Source organism: Hippocampus comes, unplaced genomic scaffold, assembly GCF_001891065.2.
Source record: "Hippocampus comes isolate QL1 unplaced genomic scaffold, H_comes_QL1_v1.1 scaffold186, whole genome shotgun sequence".
In the NCBI taxonomy this organism is placed as follows: domain Eukaryota; kingdom Metazoa; phylum Chordata; class Actinopteri; order Syngnathiformes; family Syngnathidae; genus Hippocampus; species Hippocampus comes.
This window is the reverse complement of record NW_017806236.1, coordinates 242,777-270,291: the sequence shown is the minus strand read 5'-3', so window position 1 is coordinate 270,291 and position 27,515 is coordinate 242,777. Positions and strand designations below refer to the sequence as shown.

The window sequence follows — 27,515 nt, the reverse complement described above, 5'->3', positions numbered from 1 at the left end:
AGCATAATTTTAAATCAAACAAACCCCAATGGAAAATATAAAGGCGGGTTCTGCCCAGATTTAAATCCACAAAAAAAAACGCACAGTCCAAAAAAAATTACTCCGCCCATTTTTAGCGTAAACAGGAACATTTTGCAGAATGAGCTTCCGAGCCTCGTGCTCTTTTCACAGAAGTAGCCAAAATACTGACAGCCTCCACTTAAGTATACGTACAGTACAGATACGATACTTGTGTCATAAATAAATAAATAACCAAGAAAAATTAGAAGCCATACCCACTTCTCATGGAAAGGTCACATAGTAAAATCCGGCCTTCGCAGAAATGTAAACATCTCAAACAGCAAGTTTTTACAAATACTTATTCATACTAGACTACAATTGGGAGTTATATTTAGCTAGTAATTCACAAGAAAAATATTACAACCACAAATACATATTCGCTTTATTAAAGAAAGAAAATGCTTTGTAACAGCACAAGAGCATTGTGAACATCTTCAAGGCTGATGCCAATGAATGAACCCCCCCCCTAAATACAGTATATGAAAATAATCATGGAAAATAGAGCCTTGCAAGTGCAGGACACTGTTGGCGTGTCCGCTGAAGCTGACATTCACTGTCGAACAAACACATTAGTTCTCTCACCGTGTTTAATCAACACTTAACTCCCCATAAGTGTCTATATTATGTGAGCACCCGGAATTGTTTTCAACAGTTATCTTCAAACATAGCTCATGTATTTAGAAACAAATCATAAAATGACCATCGGGTCTCTCAACAAGTACAGTGAATATGGTCGACAAAACTCGTTTTGCTGTCCGTTGTTGAGCTTCAAGTATTGTGAAGTGGATACTGACTTGAGTTTGAGGCATTCAACACAAATTATTGTCAAATTATTCAGAAAGGCCAGCAGATAGTCGACGATTCAAGTCTGCAAACATATCCAGGCTCTCGTGGAAATGTTACTGGTGCCCCTAAAAAGACATAAAGACATAACAAAACATAACATCCAATTACTAATCTACCACTTAATAAATTAATCAGCTATCATACACAGTAGATCCTCGTGGTATGTTGTTAGTCAAAAGATAGTGAAAGTACTTTTTTCCCTAGTGTAAAGCAACTGGCACACCCCCCACCCACACACAAAAAAGAGAACACCCAAAAATGACCGATTCCTCTCATCTGTACACAGGATCTCAATGATGCCCTGTTCATTTTGTTTGTTACCTGGAGTTAAAGGGATTTTAGTCCCAGTTGCCTTGAGGATCACCTGCAGATCACACTTCTTAGCACTGGCAGCACTGCCTTCCTGCTCCCTCAGTATGACGCACACCTCATCTCTGCGAAACAACCAGTCCAACTGATGGCCTAAGTAGCTGACACCACAGATGGAGAGCTCACTCAGGTCATCGGGCAGAAGTGGGGAAAAGGCCAAGCATTCCTTCTGAACCCTAGAAATAAAAAGAACTTTTTTACATTTTTGATTGATTTGTTTCAACAAGCGAGGCGGGATGATTGACGACTTACTTGAAGCCGCTGTAACCGAACACAACGGCTTGCAGGAATCCTCCCATGCCCGTAAGAAAGTTAACTGCGCCCGTACCGTCCGATGACTCGCTCCACACCTGCAAGGTCATCGCACATTTCCTCAGTACCCAATAAGGAGGTTCGTGCAGCCCAGAGCAATACCTGGAACGGTCCTTGAATGTTTCTGAAGCACTTCTCAAGCAAACGCTGAGCTTTCTGTGCATCCCCCAGTTCCAGCCAACCAATCGCAAACATGCCCTGAATGATAAAGAGAGCACAGTTTGTACATGTTTAAGAGCAAACACTCAGACCTGCAGATTCATCAGACAAATTGTGTCATTTTAAAACCCTAAAAACCTGGACAATAAACTGGAATCATTGTGTTTTTATGGTGGATTGAACTGTGGAACTGTACCTCACCCAAGTCATGGCTGGTCCATGAGGATCGGTTACTATTTCATACACTTCAAGATCATTTCTTCTAATCTCAGGTGACATGGGCAGGCCAAGAGGATAGCTCAGCATCACAGCGTCGGCCTGTTTCACTGGATAACCTGCAAGTAAATGTTAGTTCAATGTGTGTCATTGTGAAACAGTTAAAGGGTTAAAAAGAAAACCTTTAGAATAGCCTTCAAACTCAGGATGGTATCGAGATTGTTGGTCAAAATTGATAAGGAGGTTGTCTGCGATATCTTCCCATTCCTTTGGTGCAGGATGTTTGAGAAGATCAGCTAATAACACAGCAAACTGCAGACTGAAAACGAGACCGTTAATGCGTCAGCGGTACAAATACAAGCTAACATGCATGAAGTGAAGAAATATGCAAATGGGGGTACCTTAATTTGGCCACTGTGTTTGTGTAGACAGAGTTGTTGACATTGGAGTAGTACTCATCTGGTGGCATGACACCTAAAAGGCACAAAAATTAACTCTTCAACATTTAATCAGGTCTAAGTACTTACACGCTTTAGCCTTGTGAATACAGTACGACATATTCCAAGTGCCGTGTTGCGGCTGTTATGCTCCAATCAATAAACGGTAAATAGATGTAAAAATGTGGCCCAGAAAAACACATTCATTTTCTGTTTTTAAATTTGCTTAGTCATTGCAATGCACACTAGTTTGCATTGATTTTTTTCTTTCTCTCCATTTTAAACTTAACCCATGACATTTCTGATATGGTGCTTATTTGTGTTTGGTGATCTGTCCATCCACATACACACAAAGTAGCTCATGAACGGCTTCCCCCATGAGTTGAAATACGTTTAGAAGAAACCCCTGCCAACTCACGAACAGACGGTATGCCTAGAATCGACATATTTTTGGACAGAGAACCTAAAACAGTACCTAAGAGATGATACTTCTGATCATCGGGGCTCCAGGTTACCCTGGAAACCCAGTAATCAGCTACGCCCCATATCAGTTGACTCCCCTGTCCATCTGTGAACATTGTCAGATCCTGCAAGAAAGAGCCGAGTCAACATGAGTTTATTTGAAGAAACGTGAGATGACGTGGCGACGCTGAGCAGCTAACCTCAGTGAGGTAGTAATAATTCTGGAAGGCCAGTGCGATATCTCCATTGATGTGGATCTCTTGCTCTCCGTAAATATCGTCAGCGCACATCTCCCTCCCTGACATGGCACTCTGCCAGGCCAACTTCAGCCCCTGTACACAGACAACACCTGCATACCTTACAAAACATTTTAAACACAGTATCGTCTCACATAAGCTTAAAATGGAGTACTGTGAACCCCCATTCATGTCTTTAGACTTTTATCCGGCGGCCCGGTGGTCGAGTGGTTAGTGTGTCGACCTCACATTGCAGAGGTGGAGGGTTCAATTCCAGCTCCGGCCTCCCCGTGTGGACTTTGCATGTTCCCCCGGGCCTGCGTGGGTTTTCTCCGGGTACTCCGGTTTCCTCCCACGTTCCAAAAACATGCATGGCAGGCTGACTGAACACTCCAAATTGTCCCTAGGTGTGAGTGTGAGCATGGATGGTTGTTCGTCTTTGTGTGCCCTGCGATTGGCTGGCAACCAGTTCAGGGTGTACCCCACCTACTGCCCGGAGACGGCTGGGATAGGCTCAGGCACCCCCCGCAACCCTTGTGAGGATAAGCGGATCGGAAAATGGATGGATGGATGGATAGACTTTTATCCATCCATCCCATTAACCAACAGTTGCTTCTGTATGAATGTTCTTGTAGTGTTTGTGTCTTGTAATTTTGTAAATTTGACTCTTATGTCAGTGCCTCACCAGCTGTGAAACATTCATCACTGCCCCAATAAGCACTGTATATTCAACTGCTATGCACCACTTTCCTGCACTGCAGTAAGTTCCATTTGTAATTGTATTCATTTCGTTAGTCCAATAAGAAGTCACACTCATACCTTGTATCCCTGCTTTTGAGCATTGTATTTTGCTCCGTCGATAGTCCGCACCCTGTACTCCAGTGCTGCACGGGCCAGCTTGGGGTAGAATAAAGCGACTGTGGGAAGTATCCAGATCTCCTGTTGGGTTTGATATTGCTGTTAGGTGACATACCAAAGAAAAAGGAATAGCAGACATTGGCGGCCTTATTCCAACCTGGTCCCAGAAGACATGACCCCAATAATCCTGTGCGTCCGAGCCATTCGACAGTCCACCTGGACTGACGCCGCCAAAAAAGTCGGTTGGGTCATGGATGGAGGGAAAGGCACTGAGGAGGTAGAACATGCAGCCGATCACAGCTTTCAAGAGGCGCTCGGACCCCACAACTTCCACTTTGCTCTTCAGCCACAGCTCCTTCCATGCTGCTTCATGAGTGCGGCGCAGCCCACCCGTCGCCATCAGCTCGAGGCCCTCATCAAAACTGGTCTCTGCGACGCTCAAAGAGTCCGCCACCACCACAATGAAGCACCAGCGTTTTTGGCTTTGCGCAGGTGGCAGCGTTAGGCTGGAGGGAATGGGGGTCCAGATGAGGTGAACCATGGGACAGGGGCCTCCTGGAAACTCTGCGGTGTGTGTGTGCCCTTGAATGTGGCTAAAACACAGAAACATGTTAATCTGCGCCGGAAAAGGATTTGATTTTGGGGGGAGAAACTCACCTCCCACCTCTGTAGTCAGCAGAAGCCTGAAAATCAATGTCTTTGCTCTGAGGGGTGAAGGAAGTGGCTAGCTTCACTGTGTACGCCACCTCTGAAGTCACATGGCGCACCAACAGAATCTCCATCGCCATCAGGTTGGAGTGGCAGCGGTGAGAGTAGAACGACTGGAAGATTGTTACGCTGGGTGAGGTCAGTGTGTGTGTGAAAACACCTGTTTGGGAATCAACAGGGAATCACACACTGATTTTACGTATACGGTCCACATATATACTGTAGTACTATCATTGAACCGCTGCCATTCATAGGGAATAGGGACAGAGCTGCGATTGTAAGTGACTCAGTAAAATGCTGTAATATTAGGCGTTTTAGTGGAGGATAAAGAATATATGCCTGTGAGTATTGTTCTATTATCCGTTTACAAATATTGTTCCACTGTTTGTAAAGGGTTCTAGAACTGCAATTATTGATGCTAATCCTTAGCATGGCAATGGCATTTTCCAATAGAGGATAGCATTAAGCTAGTGTTTTTTTTTTTTGTTTTTTTTTTTTGCTGTAACGGGAAAGATCGTATTTCCAGTTCTGTTAAGCATTGCACTTTTTCTCTTCAGTCCAGATATCTAATAATTTGATTGCTATTTTGCTGTGTAGCCAGACGTCTATGAAAAGTGTACTCGATCGTCGAAGCACTCAATTCCAGTGCTTCACGATTACGCTAGGTTATCTTAGCAATTCACATGGCTTCTCCGTCTTTCCTCATCAACTCTTAGTGAGAACAAATATTTGTCAAAAACGTATCTTATCCAAAGCCGTGGAGGCAATGATTGCTGACTGTAGAGTGACAACATGTTGAGCTGGACTCATCGCCAACTGAAACTCATTGCCAGCTAGCTGACGTGACGTGAGTGACGCGTGTGCAGCCCAGGGAAGCTCTTTGGGATGTCTCGTTGTTTAATTCTTGATTTTGCTGTCCAATGTGTTTTTATTTGAAGGCATAATGACATTTTTGCCTCACAAATTGCGATGCGAAACTACTTATTTTGAGCGCTGCGCTTGTCAATCCAGGTTGTGCCCCACATCTCGCTCAAAGTCACCCGGGACCGGCTCCAGCTCACCTGTGTCCCGAATGTGTACAAGCCCTCCAGAATATGAGTGGATGGATAGATAAATTAAAAAGTAGGTACTCAAGAGACAACCTGTGTGGGCATCGAGGGTGTAGGAGTCTTGACCAACTTCCTCTGTGTCGACCGTCACAGCTAGAGGACAAGGAACTTCGGCACGGTGGCATTCTCCCCGACCCCCATTGTACACGCTTCCCATGTGCATGGTACTGTTGTACACCCGCCATCCCAATAGCCCGTTGGCAAGCGGAGGCAGGAAGCGGTGGTCGGCGGGGAGAGAATCACTGGTAAAGGTGTAAGGGTCACCGGACATGGGGAGCTGGAGTTTCTTCTTGAGGGCAGGCTGAACTGTCACATAGGGATTATCATTTTACGTTTCAGTGTTATTTTTGCAGAAATAAATCCACAACTGAAAGCATGAAAATCAACTTCGAGAAGATCACAGTTACTGTAGTTTCACGACAGGGGTGCAATACAGTATACTAGTTTGCGCAGTAGACGTACTGATTTACTATCACGCACTGATTTACTATCAACAACTACATTCAGTTCGCTGTTGTCTTTTGAGAAAATATTTATACCTTCTCTCGAATCGCTCCTCTATTAGTATATACAGTACATGATAAAAAGCTGAGCCCCGACCACGTCCGTGGCCGCTACACGCTGGACATCTATGAACGAGTGACGTCATCCCTTAACGTGGCTTAATATTTAAAAAAATATTTTAAAAAACTACGACCAATTAACACGAATTCCGGTGCACATTTCTTCCTATGCCCACATTAATGTCTGAAAATGTCAAAACGATCGCATCAATATTTGAGATTTTATGGACATTGCCGTCTTCCTCTCCATAGGCGCACACTCAGGCACAATGTCACTTCATGAAGAAAATACTTAATCAAAAACTAAAATATTGAGGGGATTGATCTGATATTTTCAGAGATCGGTGTGAGAATAGGTAGACATTTGCACATGAATATTGGTGGTAATTGGTCGTAGTATTCAAACATGAAGTCACGTTAAGCTTTTTTTTATACGCACATTAAGCGTCGAGCCGTAGCGCAGAACTCGAAGGGCCGTGAAACAAAAAAACAACAACACATGGATTGTACTATACAACAGCTGCAAATTACCTTCTACAGTCAAATAAAACACACACTGTCAATTCCCAGATTAATCCAGCGTGGAATTTTGCATTTAACAGTGAACGAACAAATCCAACTTGATCCGTTTGTCCTTCTAGCGATAGTATTTCTACCTCAAGTGATCAGGATGTAGGAGCATCTGTTTCGACCACAAACTGGAAAGTTGGCACGTGATGATACAAATTGGAATAAAAATTCATAACCAGCTTGAAAGTTGCAACTCGGTCTATCAAATGCTGCCTTTTGATGGCTGGAAATGTTCACTTGTAACCGTAAGATACCGAAAGAAATCCAAAGTTGAGGTCAGTGAACGAAAACTTGAAGCCACGCAGCTCACAAAATCTGGAGTTGTTTGCAGGTCAGTCGCAAAACGTGGCCTGGAGTTTTGGGGAAGTATCACCATTAAACGCATTTACACTGAGAGAATTGTTTTTTGTTTCAAGGTTACAAACGTATTTTACCGAGGACACCTTATATAGAGGATTTTTGCCTTTCTATTCGGTAACCCTTTTTAAAAAATCTCATTCGTTTTCCTTCGTGGAGCTCAATGGGTGAAAATATAAAATGTTAGGGTCTAATTGCAAAGGCATTTAGCACTTAGTACTAATCACTACCACCGTGCTATACTGTCTTAAAACGTAAATTACAAACAAATGTCAATCTTTGACATGACTGAAATGATTAAGTATTGCAGAAAGGACATCTATTCAAGGGCAAAAGGACTGGTTCTGTAGCACCGCTATAGCCGGCGGTCTATCTGTGCATGTGCGCCCTCTTGTGATAGGTCAGCTGAGAGAGGCTACAGCTACCCAGGATGTAAAGGCCATTGACAACTGATTTTTTTTAAATTATAATTATCAAGTTTCATAATATCGGTGGAAGCTATCCCAGCATACCAATTAAAGAGTGGTGCTGGTATGGAATCCTGCTGATGAGGGCATGCCCCAGCATACCAATTAAAGAGTGGTGCTAGTATGATGAGGGCATGCACTAAGATTTAAAAAAGTAGTCGATATTTTTAGTTATTTATTTGCCATTAATTTATCCACATTGCGCCTTTGCATGAATGAAAATGTTATTTTTCTCCTCCTCAAGATGCACCATCAATATACCCCCCCCGTTATTCGTAGAAAAACTCACCTATTTGAATGTTTTTAAACAATTCCAAACTGGCTTTTTGTGCTTACAAAAAGATTTTTTTTTAATCGATCTATAGATTGCTGTAATCATAGTTAGGGTGCACTGTTTATCAACGACAAAGCTACGTTCTATAACTGGAGATTCTTCACTCTTAAAGCTCATTTAAAATGATGGTCATTTTATATGCATCAAACATGGTACGTTAGTGTTCGGATCAGAGAGCTGCTTTTAATCATATGCCCAACGAGACCATCCTCAATTTTACTAAAACAATCTTTGCTGAACCTGGAGCCTATGAAGTGCACTGGACGAAAAGTGCAGAATTCCACTTGATCAGTAGCCGCGAGGATTAGAGATGAAATGCACAAAGTTCAACAAAATGTTTTTGCGTAACATCCATTTTTAAATAACGCATACACATACATTCATTGAACTTCCAAGGGAAACAACTATTTTATCATCATCATCATCGCAGGAGTGTTGTGTGATTTTTATCCGCAGGGCACGAGACCCACTTAGACCAAAGCGCAACATCTGGTGGACCTCTTGATGGCGCCGAGGAGCCATTTGTGCAACATTTGTCGCCAAACTGCAAAGAGGGTGGACGGAGGTTGGATGCACAAACCCTGGGAAAAGCAACGCTTTGTCCATATAAGGCCGCGATCCATCCGCTTCCCTCTTCCTCCTTGCTCCCCTGCCTTTCTCAGACCTTCGGGATATTTACAGAGAGTTCCTTCCTTATTAGGAGCTCTGCTTGTTGTCTAGCCTGCAGGACAGTGATCCGCTACTTGGCTCTCATGAGATAAAAACTGATGGATCTTCACGCACAAAAGGTTAGAAGACTCCGTACCTCATGGTGTCCACCCCCTGAGAGTAACACATCTTTGTCACTTAACTGTAAATAAGTTTCTTCTTTTCAGAACGACTGCTCCAGTGTGACCAAATGCCACGCTATTAAAAAAAGAACAATGCACAGGGTGCATGCGAACAAAAGCGCAGTAAACCAGGTACCCACAAATTACAAGTTAGGCAACATGATTTAGACCATGTTTGGGAATGAGGGAATTCCATCGTGATGTTTAAGTCCTCTCCACGTACATCTAAAACCAGGCACTAGGTTTCTTTTAGGGTGCAGACATCCATTTTAATATATTAGAAAAACATGTGAAGGAAGGCTACATGATGGTTTACTTCAAAAAGGGTATGGAGGACTAATATTTATACACATGTAATATACAAAAAAAAACTTTCTCTTGGAAGAGAAATTTACAATGAAAAACTATGACATTTATATTTTTATCAATGATAAAAAATACATTCATAGCTTTAACAGGCTTCAACTGAACAGCAATTGTTTTTATTGCTTTGCAGAGAATAAAGTGCCTTGACCTGGTTCTCTGGTCTTTTCATTTAAGAGCATGGAGTGTGTGAGTGTGTGTGTGTATAGTCAAAAAAACAAACAAACACATAGGAGTAAAGGGAGTGCAGGGGTGCATAGGTGGAGAGGTAGGTGGGTTCAAACACTTGCATGTAGTGAGAAGACCGCTTTTGGCTGAATCTTGAAGAAACCAACTTTTCCTGCCTGTTAACACGAGCTCAGGACGGCCAGCAAGACAAACGTGTGAATGTGAGATGCAATGTGTTCACAAAAATTAAATACCATGTGGGGGGATTTAAGACCAATCGGCCTCGTGCGGCATCAAAAGACAGGTAGGAGTGTGCACGCCCCCTCCAATGTGGACATTTCCGCATCTGTGGGACCCATCAGTCATGCAAAAATGCTTCCTGTGATAGACACAACAAGGCACACAAAAGCCACTCCAGCTGTTTGAAAGGCATCACAAGCTAAGTCAACATTTGGCTGTCCCCCCCTCTTGCTCTTTGGCTTTGGGTGGAATGTGTGTGGAGGGATTGGATGGAGGAGGAGGCGGCAGAATAGAAGGAGGGTCCCTGCTTTCTGTGGCTTGTCCCATCTCTGTCTATTTGGAGAGTTTGCTGATGACGCGGATCAGTGCTCCGTTCTCATCTTTCAGCCGCTGGTTGTCTGCTCTCAGGTCACCCAGAACCTGGTGGTAAAAAGTCAGATTCATTATGTTGGGATGGACACGACTCACAAAAAGTCCGGGATAGTCAGCATTTGGGTGAAATTTCAGTATGGACCTAAAAGCACGACAACCTATTCCAAGTGAAATTTAGTTCACCTTCTATAAAATTGAATACACACAGCCACATGGTCTATCTCAACCTGCTGATGACACTGACACTATGCTGACGCTAAACTGTTTTTCCCCTCATTCGGGTCATGGGTGAGACATGTACATACGTCTTTAGACTCCACACATTACCCACCCTCCAGAGTTAGGGTTAAAAAAAAAAGTCTAAAAAAAAATGGCTGACCGTGAATGAGTGAAATAAACGTGTTCAACATTTACAACCAAAAACCTTCACATGTGAGGAAAACCAACGACTCCCAAGTCATGAGTAGGAATTGTGACGTGGAACAGAACGGAGCCAATCAAGAAGCCACCTGACTGAGGCTCAAGGAAATGGCCGTTTATTATTTATTAAAAAAAGAAATAAAAAATCCGCTGTGAAATGAAGGACCCGTTCATAGAGATTATTTAAAACATGTTTTACAACATGGGAATGTGTGTGTTTAACTCATTAACTGATAAATCTGCAATACAGGTGAACCACTTTGAATGCGCTGGATGATCAACTGAAAAAAATAATTTCTGAATCAGCTCTTGTATTGTACTAGCAATGTGACAAGATCTTCCCCAAAAATGTGTGTAAAAATGCTTCCTCTGGTAGGAATCGCCACTTCACCCCAAGTACAATGCACCAAGAATTTTCTAAAATGAATGAGGGGATTCTGTGAAATGACCAGTGTGTGGTATCGCCTGTTGCAATTTTGGATTTAAAAAAAAAAATGCCGATAACTTGATAGTTTCTCAATATGTCTTCTCCAAATGGCTGACAAGTTTCAATTGAAAATATCCGCCAATAAACTTGTATGGGCCAAAAGGGTTCTCCAAATCAAACGTTTCAAACTTGCCCTAAAAACCTGACTCAAATAAGCACAAATGGAACATTTGTTGAAAAGGGCAGCGCTTGAGAATTTGTTATGAAGGATTTTAGAGACGTTCGAAGCGCTCAATACACATTTTAGAAAATTCAACGATGGCAGCCATTTGTCACATTGCAGGTTGCACTTCAAAAGTGAATCAAATCCAGCTGAAAATCATGCCCACGAGGCAGCTGAACGGAACAAGCTAAAGCAAAGCTAACCAAGTGGTAGCATGCAAAGCGCACGCGAGTGCTCACCTTCAACTCCTCCTCCAGATCTGCCATCCGCCGCTCCAGCATCCTGCGGTCCTACAGTGTCAGGGAACACGCAAGGTGGAGTGCAAGTGACGAGGCACCGTCAAAGTTGAGTGAGCGGTGCGGAGTGGTTTTGGAAGAGGTGGAGTGTCAACAGTGAGAGCAGAGAAGTGGCAGTAGTGAGGCAGAGGAAGGCCACAAAACGAGGAAAAAAAAAGAACGGTGCGGATGCCGTACCTTTCTCTCGAGGTCCAGCAGAGCTGAACAGTCAGTGAGGCGCTCTTGTCTCTGGAATGGAACAAAGAGCGTAAACAATGATAGAACTTTGAGACGATCATATTAAGTGTTGGAATTACATGCACATCCTGATATTGTTGAAATATAGCGGAATCTTGGGTCAAAGGAGAAGCATATTTGTGAACAAATCAATGTATTTAACCCTTTCATGCACTAATAACGATAACCCGATAAGCTGTCTGCAGCAGTAACCGCTGTCCCGGAAAGGGTTAAATTTTAGTGGAATTGGTTTACTAACTTCAATTCAGTATGTGAGCAGTTTTGGCATCCTCGCAGAACTCGTGTGCTTTCCGTCACAGTGTAAATGCTTTGCTGCATGTGTTATTTGCGCTAAATTAGCGTGTGGATGCGTTTCTTGCTTTGGCACCTGTGTGGCCTTTTCGAGATCAAGCCTGGTCTGGCTGACAATCCTCTGCGTGTCCTGTAGCTGAGACTGCAGCTGGCTGTTTTCTCTGGTCACCTCCTCAAAAAGCTGCAACCATGAGCACCGACACGTTTATAACAAGTGTAAAATAAATAAATGAAAAGAACTTGTTTGCTGACCTTTTTGAAATCCTTGCTCTCTCCACCCTCATTACAGTGCACACTGGACCTGAGTGGACGAGAGTGGATGTGAGAGACGCATCCATTGTAGTGCGGACAGGAGGAGGAAACATATCAAAAGTATGAGTCATACCTGGAACCCGAGAGCTGGTCTGACTGTAAACAGAGGAGACAGGCCGACAAGTTATGAGTGGTGTCTTTAGTTAGGGGTCCGTTGAGACCCAAAAAAAAAAAAAAGCACACGCACCTGCAGATCCAGCCGGCTGCTGGAGAATTCTTCTTCCCCGCTGGGATCATTGTCATCAAGCTTGAGATGACAGTATTTTTTTCAATAAAACCCTTCCCAGGTGCTGTTATCTTTTCTATTCCATCAAGAACTAAATATACCTCTCCGCTCCTCTGGGCCTTCCTCCTGGCTCGAGCTTGTCTCCTCTCCCTGCGCTCCAGGGCCCATCGCTCAGTCTCGTACTCCCCGGCGCTGGCCTCAGTCGCTGGAATGTAACCATTTGTTTAAAGCAAAGTACTTCACAAAGCTGAACAATTGAATTTGAATCGACATTGCAATGTAGCAGAATGCAATTTTCAAATCGTAAAAGCTGCTGTTTTGGGGATAAAAGCTTCTGCTTAAGTCAGAGGGATTTTTTACTCTGTATATTTTATTAAAATATAGTGTTTAGATAAATTCAATGCAGTCCACGTTTATATATCGCTTCATGAAACATGAAGTGATGTGAATGGTTTGCATTGTAATCTGATTTGTGACTTCTGTTTACGCCACACGTTTGCTAACATTTTGTGAAGTTGTAGTAAACGCCTAAAAGTCTAACTCATGGATTATTTGCCTTTATTTTAGCACGTGTAACCTAAGAGACCCAAACATTTATGCATAATCAGATAGATTGTAAAACAGATTTAAAATAATACATGGGAAGGACTTTGGGAGGAAAAAAAAAGTCAATCTCAATACTTTGTGTGTCAGGGTCATAGCACGCTGAGTAGTTTAGTTAGGAAAGACAAATGGAGACATCTACCTCTGCCATCGGTGGTCTGAGGGCGCGGGGTGCCGGTGGGCTGCGTGAGACCCAGCAGGTCGGACTTCTGCAGGCTTGCTATTCGAGACCTCCAGCTCACCTCCTGCAGATCCGAGTTTTCATGGCATTGTGAGGTCACATGACATGAAGTGCTGCATTGAAAACTGCTTATTCAACAGGAAAACCGTCTCACCCCTTCCTCTCCCTTCTTAGACTTTGCCTCTCTCTCTTTTTCCTTCTCATCTTCCTCCTTTTCTCTCACTTTGTTGTGCTGCTTCATGGTCTTCTCAGCTTCCTGCAAGTCTGTCAGCGTCACCCCCTTTTGATCACAGAGTGACATTAGCCTAAGACTTCATAGCTAGCGGTGCAGTCATGCATCCTGTAGTCTTTTGAGCTGCAATGTACCTGAGTGGAGCGACGAGACTGCCGTGCGTGTCGCGAGCGAGCTTTCCTCTGTGCCTCTGCCTCCTCATCCCGAACTGGTGTTAGATAGGACCTAAATGTACCAAAAATCGGGTTAATCGCCAATGTAGCACCAATAACACGGTTCAATGGATTATTATGTTCACTCACTTTCGCCGTTGCTTGGTCTCTGATTCGGGGCCGGTTGTGTTCTGAGGATTGGAGCTAGTGTCCAATGTTGACTGATCCTTAGTCTGTTCCTGAGGAAGTCTAAAGATATAGAGATATAAAAACATGTTATGACATCACGCTGAGGTGAAGATATTTCCTCTTAGTCCAGCTGTGATCCTACATATGCACATGACAAGGTTTTAGAAGACTCAAGCATGAGAAAGCAACAGGTGGTGCTCTAACTCCTCACCAAGGGTCATATTGGCAATTAAAGTAGGGTACCCACAGAGAAGGGCTGCACGATATTGGAAAAAAACATGCGATATGGATGTTGACTACAGCGATTTTTCAACTTTTAACATGTACAGGTACCTTGGGAAATTATATTTTTTTATCAAATGAAAACTACCTTTTTTCATGCGGCAAAAGTTTCAATGTATTCTCAGCTAATTGTAGTTCCACTAGGTTAATGTCCAACTATTGAGTGGTGGTGCGCATTTAAGTTGCATCTGACGGGTCAAAGTCAGACAAAAGCACACAATTCCCTCAAATAAATAAATATTGCATGTCTCTTTGCCACATGCACAATCCATAGGTCATTACCTTGATAGATTTTTTTTTGATACATTGTGCAGCCCTAACAAAGCTATTTTTAATATATCTTACACATGAAGAGGATCATATCACCATGCTTACTGCTCCGACTGTGCATCTTGTACTCAAGATGACCAACACAGCACTCTATGCACATGTCAGTCGTAATACCCAAACTGACCTTTGAGAGGCAGCATGACGCCACAGGACATTTTTTCCAAGAGGGGAAGAGGGGGGAGAAAAAAAAAAAAAAAAAAAAATATTCACCTCCCACAAAAAGTACTCATAAAAGATGACAACTGTGAGCTTGCCTGGTAACTACAGTGTATTGCGATTGAAAATTGTCATTTTTATTGCTGTGAATGACTTGGGACACATTGTACTAACATTGACCGCAGCCCGTTGCTTCTCTTTTTGTGTCTGGCAACCGCACAAGCCTCTTAATTGGACATAGTGTTTCACGTCACAATCACAGTGTGCGGCTCTGATAGAATTCGTTTAATGAATACAGACGGGTTTAATAATTTCGATCATCAGCTCAGCAGGGAGGGAAAAGAATTTTCAGACTTCGCACCCCCCACGACAAAAACTATAGCTCAAGCCTAAGGAAGATTCAATACACACCTCTGTGCCAATGCACTGTTAAGGCGACTGAGTCCAGATGTGCTTGTTCCTGTGCTACTTGAGTTCACACTGGCTTCATCCAGTCTCCTTCCGTAAGAAGAGCTGTAAATGAAACCAAAATAAGACCTCTAAACTGAAGCACACACAAGATGTGATAAGGTGCAACATTATCAAAATAAGCACGAGCACTGCACACAAATATAGGCCGGGTGTCCATGACCAACCTGCGGGGCAAACAGGGGTTGGAGCTAGTGAGATCATTCCCTGATTGGCTGTGAAGGCGGCGGGTGTAGGACGAGCTACGACTCAGCCAACTGACAGAGACGAGGTGAACAATGGGGACGAATGCGGTGAGGAAAAAAAAAAAAAGCATGCTGGTCACAAGTGCAGGAAAGCGTAGGAGTAAAGACTGACCTGTTGGAGTTGTCAGAACTACTGTCTGGAATACTAAAGAGTCTCCTTGTTGGAATAGGTGGAACCCGGGCAAGTCTTGGTTCCTGTGAAGAACAGATGATTCGTTTAGAAAACAACAACAGTGTGCAAAGATGGACAAAGACCGAGGCTGCATTTCATACCTTGGGCTCAGTCTCAGAGCTGAGACGGGGACTGGAGGCTGAGCGGGTCATCCCCAGCCCTGACTCTGGAGGCTTGTTCTGGTCTGGGATGGAGTCAGACAGACCAGCTGAACCCAGAGTCACCGAGCTGCCTGCCTTCCTCAGTGATGTTCTCCACGAACCGGGCGCCTCAGAGACGATGGGTTTGCCTGGCTCCTGTTGAACAAGCTAAAACGTTCGTATTGCATTCATGAAATGTATACGGAGAACACAATTAGTTTCTGCATGTAGCAAGAAACCTTTTTAACTCTTAAAAAAGCAAGCTTGGTTGATAGTTACATTCAAATAAGTCAATGTCTATTTGAGCCGTCCAATTCATGAAGTTGAAGGCAAACTAAAATTATCCACTTGCGGCAAACCAAAAATGCTGCCTGCCTAAAAAAAAAGGACCATTTGAATTAACCCTTTAAAATACACAGTACATTTTCAAAATAGCCAATTGGTCAAGTCACATTTATTTATACAGCCCTTAAACACAAATTCTCAAAGGGCTCATTAGAATGTTATCTGGTAAATGTGATTTTTGCCCCTTGAACTTAAGCATACAGCACAATTTTGTGTGTGCGTGATGCTTTTTAATATAACTTTATTTAGCACATACCAATAAACATTGTTTTCTTCAGAAACTTTTCATTCATATTTGTAGCCACTCATGATGCATATTTTGAGTAGGAAAATGTATCAACATTTTATTTTAATGTTACAAGCCATCCATTTTCTGATCGCTGGAGCCTATCCCAGCAGTCTTCAGTCAGTAGGCGATGTACACCCTGAACTGGTTGCCAACCACTCACAGGTCACACATTGACAAACAACCATCCGCGCTCACACCTCGGGACAATTTAGAGTGTTACATTAACCGGACTACCCGGAGAAAACCCACTCAGGCACGGGGAGAACATGCAAACTCCACACAGGAAGGCCAGAGCCGCAATGGAACCCTATACCACTGCACTGTGAGGCCGATGTGCTAACCAGTCGAACACAATAATCAAACTCGGAATTACATTACTAAAAAAACAACAACACCTTATTTTCCTCAAGTCACAGAGTAGCACAGCAGAAGGATTGGGGGGGGGGGGCACAGGTTGTAGACCGATGTCCTAATATAAATGACTGCACATTGTACCTTTTTGACTTGGTTTGCAGTGGTGCCCACTGGCATGGCAGTCGGAAGGAGGCTGCTGGTGTTGCGTTTGTTGTTCAAGTTGTTTATGATCTCTCTGTTTTTTGCTTTTTCTGCACTCATGCAAAGGTCAAGGATAAGATAAATCTCATGAATTGCAATTTAATTCATAAGTGGTTAACTTCTCTCACCAGACTCTGCGTCACTCTCCGATTCGCTCTCCTCCTCCGAGCTGGAGCTGCTGGAGGCTTTGGGCTGACTTTGCGACAGGCTCCGTGAGGCCCGGCCTTCGTCCTCCTCGTCCTCTGTGGGGCTGCTCTGCAAGGCAGGTGGCGGGTGCTTCTCCCGCTCATGGAGGCAGATTTTTTCCTTGCTACTCATGCGCGAGATTGAAGTCCTGGGCGAGGAGACACAGGTGGCATGCCGAAAGCTAATCAGTTCCATGTGCAGCCAATTACAAGAAGCACTCACCAATCAACACGTGTGAGACTTAAGCTGGTTAAGCACAGTGAAACTTCACTCTGCAACAACCGCATTAAGTACAACTGGATAGTATCGCCAATTCTGACTTTAAAGATGATTATGCTTACAGTGGATTTACATTATGTATTATTAGTTTTAAAATAAACAGTTTATTGTGGGCACCACTGCAAACTAATGGCTCGCATGTCTGCCTCACTGTCACGAGATTCTTGAGATCATTTGTCCATATCAAAATACTTCCAATGTTGAATCTTTACCAGTAGTATGTCATGTCAACATGGTATGAAATCGTATTCAATATTTAGGACTTTACTTGTCAAAGGGTTGATGAAACCCGGAGCACATAATTGTGCAATCAGAATCCAAGACAAAATCCAGAAGTCCAGTGAAATACGTTGTAGTTTATATTTTTAACTATCGTTGTTAATGCACACAAATTTTAATCCAGCTTTTGCATTTGTTGACAATGGATACGGATGCACCTAAAAAAAAAAAAAAAAAAAAAAGACAATTCAGACAATTCCTGTGACTTCATCCTCGGTTTATGCACTGGCACGAACTGTGACGTTATAAAGACAGGTGTATGCCTTCCCAAATCATGTAAGGTACATTGAACTGAATTTACCACGTGGACTCCAAATAAATTGTAGGAACTTCTTAAAGATTATCAGTGGTAACCTGATGCACTTGAGCTAAATTTCTAGCTTCAGTGAAAAGGTTGTGAATACTTATGATCATGTGATTTCTGAGTTGAGTTATTTTTAATACATTTGTGAACAATAAATAAATAAAACTTTTTCACGTTGTCATTAAGGGGTATTGTGTGTGTGTGAATTTTGAGGAAAAAAATTCCAGTTTAGAATGAGGTTGTAACATAAAATGTGGAAAAAGTGAGGCACCGTGAATACTTTCTCAATGCACTGTGCGCAAGATGTAAATTCAGTGACTTGAGGAGGCCCGCACAACAAAGCAAGTCCAACCTGTTCATGAGATCTTTGCTGACTCAACACCTTCATGGTAAAGCACTGTCACAACTGGTTAGTATTTAGGATGAGTCGACTCAGGTTTGTGTGCATGTTCACATGAAATATGATATGAAAAATATGGGAAGATCAGGTACCACCTACGTCACCCAGTGTGGACAAATCATATTGTTTATCATTTGAAGCAATACAACACAGGCAAAGTTACAGTCGTCTTGGAATGTTGGAAACGGGCAATGTTTACGAACCATTAATTTGGACTCAACAAGTGGTTTAATGTCTAACAAATCTTTACATTTTCCACTATTTTGTTAATGGATAAAGCTCCCCCACCCCTGACCTGTAATGAAACACCATCCAGAGTTATTCTGATGCGATATGTAGGACTGAGAAGTCTCTACAAATCTAAGTGAACATAATATCAATTGCCATGCTATTTTAATATTCTTCACCATTTGTTTAGTAAATAGGCTAAACCCAATCCAATGTAGGACAGCCTTTTGTATTTTTTTTCTGTGGGACCTTAATCCTCCTTTGTCACGGTTTGATGTGGGTCATGTTCAATTTGGATTTTACAATATGCTGTAGCCCCCCTCCCCTGGGGGCCCACATAAATAAATAATAGCTGTGTACTGTAAATGGCCCCGAGGCTGGATTTAGGTACCCCAGGATTACAGTGGAACGGTTTCTGAACAAACATTTTCAAGGGAACCCCCCCCCATTCTCAGTGCACTATTTACATTCGTCTTCGCATGACCATAGAAGACTCAGTAGTGCCTTTCTGGTGCGGCGTATACACCATTAGCTCCGTGCATTACACATCCCCCCCCTACATTATGTCTCAGTACGGCTCCAAATAAAATCCAAACTGCTTGCATGCAGTACTGTTATCAGGAAGCCTAACTGCATTACTGTTAAAAACAAACAAACAAACATACCCGAGAATGGTGTTCATGCTTGTCTCAACCTATTTTTATTTGTACCATGCTAATAATAAACAAAATTTGAGCCATATAGCACTTTTCTCAACACCCATAGACACTCATAGTGCACGCAAACAGAGACAAGGGGGGGGGGGGGCCCTGGGGGGATGGAATGGCATTGAAGCAGTCCTTCCGCGGAAGCTAGCAACATCTAGCTAGCAGGCCCAAGCTAGGTCCCAGCCAGCGAGTGTGAGCCCAGGTTCCACCTTTGACCACAAAACCAGAGAGCTCGCTGGCAATAGTGTTAGCAATTACTCCCATTTTCATTCTATGAAAATGCGAAACGTTACTTCGGTTTGCAATGTTTTGGTTCACAAACAGGAGTCATGGAGCGGTTTACATTTAGCAAGCAGAGGACTCTCTTAAAGACCTTCACAATATTCATCACTGGGGTTGTAGTTTGCCGCAGTGTCAAGCGACACTGCATCATACAGAAAGGTGTTTCTCATATTTTAGTTGCCATATTTGAATATGACAGATTATCTACTGGTAGAGGCATTATTTTTGATGCATCTCTTGTATTGGATCTCATTAGCACTCTTGTGGTCTACGAGTGCCGTTACTCAGGTTCATTTTAGGTATGTGCCCGCACAATGCCACGGCAGCAAGCCAGCAGACAAATGACACTAACCTGCGTGTGCGTACTGGTACAGTGGAGGTTTGCAGGCTGGTCTCGATGACAGGAGTCTGCTTCTCTTTCTCGGTGCGTAGCTGAAGAGGAATATAAACATACATAAACACAGAGGACATTCGGAGCTCGAGCATTATCAGTCATATCAGTTTCATCTGACAGAATAAGAGTTGTGTCGCCTGCGCGCGGGCACACTCACTGCATTCTGTTTCTTCTGCAGCTCCTCCAGTGTGTCCACTAGGTCCTCATCAGCAACATCTAAAGGTGTTTGGCCCTACAAGGACATTCACAGCGCAGGGTGGGTCCTAAGCAAAGGCTTCACACGTCAGGCGGTAAATGTCGAGAAAAGATTGCTTGTAAACTGCTCACCACGTTGTTGACAGCATTCATGTCACACATGTGGTCTGCCAGCAGCGTGCACACCTCCTCCTGCCCCCAGTGGGCCGCTGCATGCAGGGGTGACCAACCATCGACATCCTGGCAGTCCACATCCACCCCACATTCTAGCAGCACCCTGGTCCACGGGAGACAAAGGGAGACCACATGAAGAACTCAAGAGGGCCAGAACACAGGTTTTGACCCGCGCAAATAGAACCTCACTTTAAAACTTCGATGTATCCTTTGGCTGCCGCAACATGCAGAGCTGTTGCCTTCGTGTTTGGGTGAGGGGTCAGAATGCTGCCACCTTCTCGCATCGCCTTGGCATCCTGAAGCATGATCCTCTCCTCCTCTTTTCGGGCCTGGTCCACATCGATACCTACAACGTGAACACACAATTCAGTTCAAGCAATGACTGAATACATCCATTTCCAACCTGTCAATAAACAGAGACCAACATACCATAATCAACTTTCAATGACTAACTCAGGGCTTTAAATAAAGAACTGATTCGAAATGTGGTGAGAGATTACGTCATTCAGAGTCCAATACAAAAACAACAATAGTTATTCAGTGTGGGCAAAAATCAGCTCCCTCTTCAGGCTAGCAATGCAATTTTGTTGTTAGTCACGACACGATTTTGCGAACTTCACATGAGCCGTGATTGGTTGTTACCGGAGCCCTGAGCACATGTGATGTCATTTTCAGCCAACGGCAAGGGGCAAAATGCGTTTTTGAATGTGTTCATTGTTTATGAAAAATAGTGAAGTTGTCAAAATCATGATAGACAAAATATTAACTTTAAACTGCTGAAAATCGCTGTAAAAGTAAAGTATCCCTTTAAGATTTAGTGCCTTTCCACACAACCACAATTTCACACACATACAAAAAAAGTCTGTATTTTAGTATCACTTGCTTTCACTACTAAGGACAAAGAAGTTTATTATGATCTAATAATTATGATGTCCGGAAGGGATATTCTGTTTACGCCATGTTGTATTTAGAAGATGCAGCATCACAGACACACACACACACACACACACACACACACACACACACACACACACACACACACACACACACAAAAAAAAAAATCAATTTGTTCTCTAAGATCGTGGCAACAAGGGAGAAAGAAGCAACAGGGCCTGGGGCCTGCTGTTCCATCCCTAAGAAACTCAGCAACATTTTCTTCTTGCGAAAAAACTAAAGAAAAAGTGGACTAGTACTCCACAATAGCCAGACTTAATTTGGCAAACATTTGACATCAGTACATAGACATTATTTATAATTATGACAACAACTCAGAATTTTGCCGCTGTCTATCTGTCTTCACATCATTATAACCACATGGTGTCATGTCAGCACATCACCTTGCTTTTTGATTTCTGCTTTCAGCAATCTCTCCATGGGGTCCTCCGTGGCCACATCAAGAGGAAGTTTCCCTTCGCAGTTCACCGCTCCGACGTGGGCACCGTGTTCTATCAAGTACCTTCAAAAAGACACACAAACAAGTCACCCATGTGTGAAGCTCACCTGAACTAGCTGGCTCTACCCCAACGTGGATGGACTAAGTGGGTTCAAGACTCACTTGGCAATCTGGAGGAAGCCAGAAGACGCCGCGGCGTGCAGGGGGGTCCAGCCCTCGTTGTCGCCTGTGTTGACGTTGCTCCCGCTCTCCACCAGAAACTGAACCATCTCTGCGTTCTCATCGATACAGGCCTGCCAGAGGACAAATGCGTATTGCTTTGTTAGGAAGATACAGAAGTGTGTGTTGGTCAAGGGGACATTTTAGTTTGTTGCTAGAAGAAAAAAAAAACCCTAAACTTAAAACCCATCTATAAAAATACTGTAATCTTGAAACATATAAACAATGAATTTGTTTTGTCTACTTTCAGCAAAGCGGGCTGCAAAAAGCCCTCGAGTACATTGCAAAACAACAAGCCGCATGAGTGAATGAGCAAATCTAGGGTTGCTGTTCTTCCCAATTTCACACCATGACATTGTGAACTGCTATGTTGTCATTTATATTTGTAATTGAAAAATGTAAATTCCACGAGCTAAGGCAATGTTGTGGCCTAAACTTGTGTCTGGTTGAACTGTGAGGTACTGTTTGGTAATTTTCTACTGCTCATCATATCACAGCATTGGCTCCATTTAGAATTCCCAAAAAAATATGATTACTATTTTTACAAAGCAAGAATGATCAAGAATGCCTTGTATTGAATGTCATTAGTTTAAGCAGGCGTACCTAATCTTGTGATCGGGCGTGTATTGGTTATGCTTGTAGTTGCTATTGCACCGTGGAAATAACACTTGACTGCACTTCTGGTTAGATGCATTTCATTTGTACTGCAGAGTACTCTGCACAATGACAATACAGACGCATTTAAGCTACTGTCACAAGTACTAGTGAATAATGTGACAAATAGTAAATTTGGTGATGACAAGTTGTTCTAAGGCGGCCCGGTGGTGGAGTGGTTGGCGCGTCGACCTCACAGTGCAAAGGTCGTGGGTTCAATCGCAGCTCCGGCCTCCCTGTGTGGAGTTTGCATGTTCTCCCCGGGCCTGTGTGGGTTTTCTCCGGGTATTCCGGTTTCCTCCCACATTCCAAAAACATGCAGGGCAGGCTGATTGAACACTCTAAATTGTCCCTTGATGTGTGAGCGCGGATGGTTGTTCGTCTCTGTGTGCCCCGCGATTGGCTGGCAACCGGTTCAGGGTGTCCCCTGCCTATTGCCCGAAGTCCGCTGTGATCGGCTCCAACACCCCCCGAGACCCTTGTGAAGATTAAGTGGATCAGAAAATGGATGGATGGATGGAAGAAGTTGTTGTAACCTTTGAGCCTTTTCTATGTGCTGCTGCAAATCACATTTAAACTCATTCTGCACTGCAACTTTTAACCTCGTGTACATCTGTATATCTCCTCTTTTGTTTAACTTTAAATTTCCTTGTCATCATATCTCACTACATAGGCTTGATGTTGTGTAATGCAATGTATAATGCAAAGTTTAAAATTCTGTCGTTTGTTTTAAAATACCCCGTTTTGCTTTTACAATCTGCCTGGATCTTTTTCTTTCTTTTTTTTTGTGCAGCACATTGAATTGTCTGGTGCTTTACAAGTTAAAATACCTTGCCTTGAACCAAAAATCCTCTGGAAACAGTTTTGCACATCTTGCCTGCCCAAAAGGTCAATAACACAGGAAGTGCCGTCACCGAGTTGCAATGTCATTGATTAGAATAAAGTGCCTCAACATCTGTTGAATGAGTTTGATGGGAGTCAGTTTTATGTTGTTTTTTTTTGCCACGTAACATTTTGTCAGCATTTCACAAATCTGAGTCATGTAATAATGGCGACAGTCCATGCAGTCTGGCCTCAGTAGTTGGCAGTCTTGAGTTTTAGTTGACTCCATGTGTTGTCAAGCCTTCAAAAGCATGAGGCAACAGCTCAACATGGGTCTAAAAGTAGTGATTATAAGGTTGTGTCGTCACATTTTACTGTCGTCGCCAAATCGTGAACTCAGGCGTGCAGTAACGAGCTACAGTTGCAATCTCTCAAGTAACTTTTTGGATACATTTCAATTGTTAGAGTAATTTTAATCTACTTTTTACTTTAACTTGAATATTTTTGTTTAGAAGAAATCCATATGAGACACTACTTGTCGACATGTCTATATGATTGCTTGCACAATCTATTTTGTTTCATCATAGACACCTGTCACATGAGATGACTGTTTCACCAATGCAGCCAAGACCCGAAATTAGTATTTTTTTCATTCGCTGTTTGCATTGCCCATTCATAGGACATTCTCTTGGTATCGTGAATTGCAACTGACAGAAGCTTGCATTTGACAGCAATTTTTCTTTCCTGATGGGCTTTGCATTCATTTCATTGTTGAAGGTTCTGACAACATGATGCAGACGAACGTTTGAGCAGCACTTGATACCTTGAAAGAGAAATTTAAAATAAATCTATCATAAAATCTTACCGGTGAAATGCGAGTGGTTGTACCTTTTCTCCCAGACTTATTGGTACAACCCTTGGCCACACACCGTGGCATTTTTGCCGTAGAATCAGAAAATAATGTGAAAACGCTGCAGAAAAATCAATGTATTCAAGTTAGGCGCATTTAGCGAGTGGTAACATAAGATGGCCGTCAGTGGCTTCACTTCTCACGATGGTGAGTCAGCGGGATTGTTAGTCAATTCATATACAAGTCTGTGGGTTTTACTAACATGCACTTTAGAGTGCGTTTTAATAACTTTAAATTTGTTTAAAATGTGGGAGGTGTAAACAAGGTGTACTGCAGATAAGATGTAAAAACGGATTCGGTAACTGAGCATGATGGAGAATTCTTATACCACCCAGCAAGTAAGTAGCCAACATTGTGTGCCATTTGTGACCTTAAAATGTCATATGTCAGTGCTTTCATAAGCCGAGGACTTCATCTAAGTTTTTGCAACCTGTCCGCGACCCCAATTTTGGGCCAGTCGAGACTCAGTGGACATGAGCACCCCGCACTGTTGCTCTTTCGCAGCTTCTCACTGCAGCCACGCTGAATCTTGCTCATCAGGCTGTCTTAAGCCACCTAAGAGGCTTTGCTTTTGGGCTAAATCACAAAGCTGTTGCAAGCTTTTGTCCTCATATTTGTATTTCCAATCAAGCCTGCCAGTTTGGTGTATCGAATAAAAGACCTCCAGATGGGCAGCAGTGTGAGTAATCAGGCTGGATGAATGAACAGAGGGTGCTTGAGGCACCCATGTGTGTTTCGAGGGGGGCAACGCGCAGCCTCCTTGCCCTCGCTCATCAAGTGACTCATTGTGGAACGCGCCTTGGACAACAGCAGCTCCTGCTGTTGGAAGAAAAGTTTTCCATTTCCTCATCTTGAACTCCCCAAAGTCCCCTCTATGGGGAATTGGAGAGTGGGGGAAAAGAAGGCGGAGGAGGGGATGGCAGAGGGAAGAGAAATGGCGGAGAAGACATGAAGGCTTTGGATGGAGGAGACGGAAAGTTTGGAGTGTGTGCAACTATATTTAATTCTGGTCGCTTGGCAACTGATGAGCAACACTTGGAGAAAGGGATGGAGCACAGCGGCGGGACCACACTGGGTGATGTGTGTGATTCGACCAAAAGAGGGCACGTTTTGCAGAATATTGTTGGCACACACAATCTGCACCATACAAGTCAGTCAGGAGGCAGGAACACCGCTTAGCACCCTGAGCATGACATCATCGGGTGCACACAGGCCAGCAAATGTGGGCTAGAACAATCTTTGAGGGTGCAGACACTTAAAGAGTGATTTTATAGCTAATCTACAGCTTATCGTTGATTAATTTGTCAATGGATATGTGTGCATATGTTTCATACAGTACGTGTGGATACATATTTGCGGATATGTGTACGCATATGTAAACAAAAAGTTAGTTATAGGGGTGCACTGATCAATCGGCAGGGCCAATTGTCTTAATTTTGGGGGAATCGGTGATTGGTTAATTCCTTAAAATAAAACCAATGTTGTTCACCGCTCTCATCTCCCTCCACAGGGGTCTGAAAAATTCAGCCACAATCTCCTGCGGTGAGCTGACAAACTGGCTTTTCATTTTTATTTGAGAGAACTACATGTACAGTTCAAACAACCGGTTTGTATTGTTTCGCAAGTACTGTTCAATGGTTGGAACATTGAAGGAGCATGCTGTTGGTTGTTAATGAAATTGGGAAGGGAATTAAAAAAAAAATGCATAAACAAATAAAAAAATTCAACAGGGATCAACAGGTTAGGCTTTTTAAAAATCGTGGCTGGGTCAAAAAATTATCAGCGCACGTTGAGTTGGTAATATAACATTTTAGTATTGCTGAGAGTTTTGGGATTGGCTGAATTGTATGTTTTGGCTTTGGAAATAACTAATAAAAAAAGACTATGACAACAGCTAAAAAAAGACTTTACAGCTAAATCCATGCTTGTGGGGGGACTTTATAAGGCAAATGGTGTGTTTATGACATGATGCATGGCAGTAAAAGGGGAAACGGTGCATCACTGAGGGCTGGTGTGACAGTTGAGTATTTCCAGAGTGCTTCTGGAACAGAACAACAGCAGCATTTGTCTTTAAACTCAAGGATTTTTTTAAAGAATATAGTGTATATGTTGCTTTAGATAATCAAACTGTGATTCCAAACCAGAGGGATCGAACCCAATCTGACTTAAAGGGTCTTAAACTTCGGTGGCAAAAAAATAAATACAATTATCTTTGCCAGTGATGTATAGTGACAGGCAGAACAATCAAATGTCCTGCCAACTTAGATATTTATCTTCAGTGCTATGCATAGTTGGCAATTGTCTGTTTAAATGCTGTGACTTTTCTCATTTTAAACATATGCTTTGGCTTCGAAAATCCCTACGAACAATGTGAAAAAATATTTAAGTCAGCTGGTAAAACAGGTCACTGAATCCAATCAACCAGCACACTACATTAGGGACTTGTCACGTCCAAAAAGTCCAACTAAATCTTCGTTGGCTACAAATGTGACGTTAAAGGCGTCACAATGAGACAGAGTGTTCAAGCAAGACACATATGGCGCTGCTAATGACTATTTTTTTTTTAACACAACCCAAAGAGAACAAAGTGATGGACTGAAGTTTAAGCGCCACTAGCGGCTAACGGAAATGTTTCGATTAGCCCAGCTGTACACTCTCCCCCTCACACACACACACACGCGCGCGCTATAAACGTCGTTTCTCCCACTTTGCAAATGTTATGTTCAAAGTTTCCAGACTGACTCGACCGACCTGGTGGAGCGCCGTCAGCCCGTCTTTGTTGGCGTGGGCAATGTCAGCTCCCTGGCGGAGAAGCGCCGCCACCTCCTCCTGGTCCCCGGCGGAGCAGGCGGCCATAAACACGGCTCCCTGGGCGAAGCGGACCCTCGCCCGCCGAGTGCCCGAGCTGCTCGCGGTATACCGAGCTTCCGAGTCCGTCCGGTCTGTCTCCGAGCCCAGCCATCGCTGCAGCTGATCCTGCCGTCGCTGTTTGGAAGATTCGGACCGGGACTGGTCAGTTGCCGCCATCTTCCCTCGTCTGTGCCGGACCAAATCAGCTCATCGTGCGGGAGAAGTGGCTTGGATGGACTTGGATTGGGAGCCTCTCCCGGGGTGCGCCCCCTGGTGGAGAGACGCCCCAAGTGACGCTGTTGAAAGTTGACGACAAATTTATGACGAGTGGCAGTCGGGTGTTGCATTCATAGCACCTCGGAAATCCAGAAATTCTACTAAACGGTCTTTCTAATAAAAAGTACAACCCTTGAAATCAAGGGCGTAGCTAGC

The 27,515-nt window shown here is 43.3% G+C and overlaps 2 protein-coding genes and 1 long non-coding RNA gene across 12 annotated transcripts; 1 reads left to right on the top strand and 2 right to left on the bottom strand.

Moving 5' to 3' along the window:
- Window positions 1–420: 420 nt before the first annotated feature.
- Window positions 421–7,224, bottom strand: pgghg (protein-glucosylgalactosylhydroxylysine glucosidase). Of its 4 annotated transcripts, none has more exons than XM_019857147.1 (14): window positions 6,867–7,222; window positions 5,806–6,078; window positions 4,613–4,823; window positions 4,113–4,548; window positions 3,917–4,036; window positions 3,062–3,193; window positions 2,875–2,986; window positions 2,364–2,436; window positions 2,145–2,281; window positions 1,948–2,081; window positions 1,690–1,785; window positions 1,528–1,625; window positions 1,228–1,451; window positions 421–971 (listed from the first exon to the last, which is right to left on the bottom strand). In XM_019857147.1, the coding sequence occupies exons 2-14, from the start codon at window positions 6,041–6,043 to the stop codon at window positions 895–897; spliced, it is 2,088 nt and encodes a 695-aa protein (XP_019712706.1). In that variant the 5' UTR covers window positions 6,044–6,078; window positions 6,867–7,222; the 3' UTR covers window positions 421–894. The 4 variants fall into 4 exon arrangements, with proteins under 4 accessions (XP_019712706.1, XP_019712707.1, XP_019712708.1 ...); XM_019857148.1 differs by having other exon boundaries at window positions 6,992–7,222; XM_019857149.1 differs by lacking the exon at window positions 421–971 and having other exon boundaries at window positions 1,296–1,451; window positions 1,937–2,081; window positions 6,867–7,224.
- Window positions 7,225–8,063: 839 nt separating this feature from the next.
- LOC109507602 (uncharacterized) lies at window positions 8,064–9,455 on the top strand. The gene is made up of 2 exons (XR_002166494.1): window positions 8,064–8,851; window positions 8,939–9,455. It is a non-coding gene; the product is annotated as an uncharacterized LOC109507602 (long non-coding RNA).
- Window positions 9,141–27,392, bottom strand: LOC109507600 (protein phosphatase 1 regulatory subunit 12A). 7 transcript variants are annotated; one of them, XM_019857138.1, is made up of 26 exons: window positions 26,985–27,391; window positions 21,791–21,921; window positions 21,573–21,691; window positions 20,425–20,581; window positions 20,194–20,338; window positions 20,024–20,098; window positions 19,825–19,904; window positions 16,936–17,141; window positions 16,748–16,857; window positions 15,580–15,786; window positions 15,419–15,501; window positions 15,229–15,318; window positions 15,005–15,106; window positions 14,562–14,600; window positions 13,787–13,885; window positions 13,619–13,709; window positions 13,407–13,532; window positions 13,214–13,316; window positions 12,570–12,673; window positions 12,430–12,489; window positions 12,316–12,338; window positions 12,183–12,231; window positions 12,007–12,111; window positions 11,580–11,630; window positions 11,346–11,396; window positions 9,141–10,084 (listed from the first exon to the last, which is right to left on the bottom strand). In XM_019857138.1, exons 1-26 carry the CDS (start codon window positions 27,258–27,260, stop codon window positions 9,998–10,000), a joined length of 2,769 nt encoding a protein of 922 aa, XP_019712697.1. In that variant the 5' UTR covers window positions 27,261–27,391; the 3' UTR covers window positions 9,141–9,997. The 7 variants fall into 7 exon arrangements, with proteins under 7 accessions (XP_019712697.1, XP_019712698.1, XP_019712703.1 ...); XM_019857139.1 differs by having other exon boundaries at window positions 15,580–15,774; XM_019857144.1 differs by lacking the exon at window positions 11,346–11,396 and having other exon boundaries at window positions 26,985–27,392.
- Between the last annotated feature and the right edge of the window lie 123 nt (window positions 27,393–27,515).

Excerpts from the sequence above, each read along its gene's own strand:
- pgghg (XM_019857147.1), bottom strand. The coding sequence starts at position 6,043 with ATGTCCGGTGACCCTTACACCTTTACCAGTGATTCTCTCCCCGCCGAC. Across the intron at positions 4,037-4,112 it reads GTCATGTCTTCTGGGACCAG|GAGATCTGGATACTTCCCAC; the intron begins GTTGGAATAAGG and ends CAAACCCAACAG. Across the intron at positions 972-1,227 it reads TAAAATCCCTTTAACTCCAG|GGGCACCAGTAACATTTCCA; the intron begins GTAACAAACAAA and ends ATGTCTTTTTAG.
- LOC109507600 (XM_019857138.1), bottom strand. The coding sequence starts at position 27,260 with ATGGCGGCAACTGACCAGTCCCGGTCCGAATCTTCCAAACAGCGACGG. Across the intron at positions 13,533-13,618 it reads AGTCTCGTCGCTCCACTCAG|GGGGTGACGCTGACAGACTT; the intron begins GTACATTGCAGC and ends TGTGATCAAAAG. Across the intron at positions 12,112-12,182 it reads AGAGCAAGGATTTCAAAAAG|CTTTTTGAGGAGGTGACCAG; the intron begins GTCAGCAAACAA and ends TCATGGTTGCAG.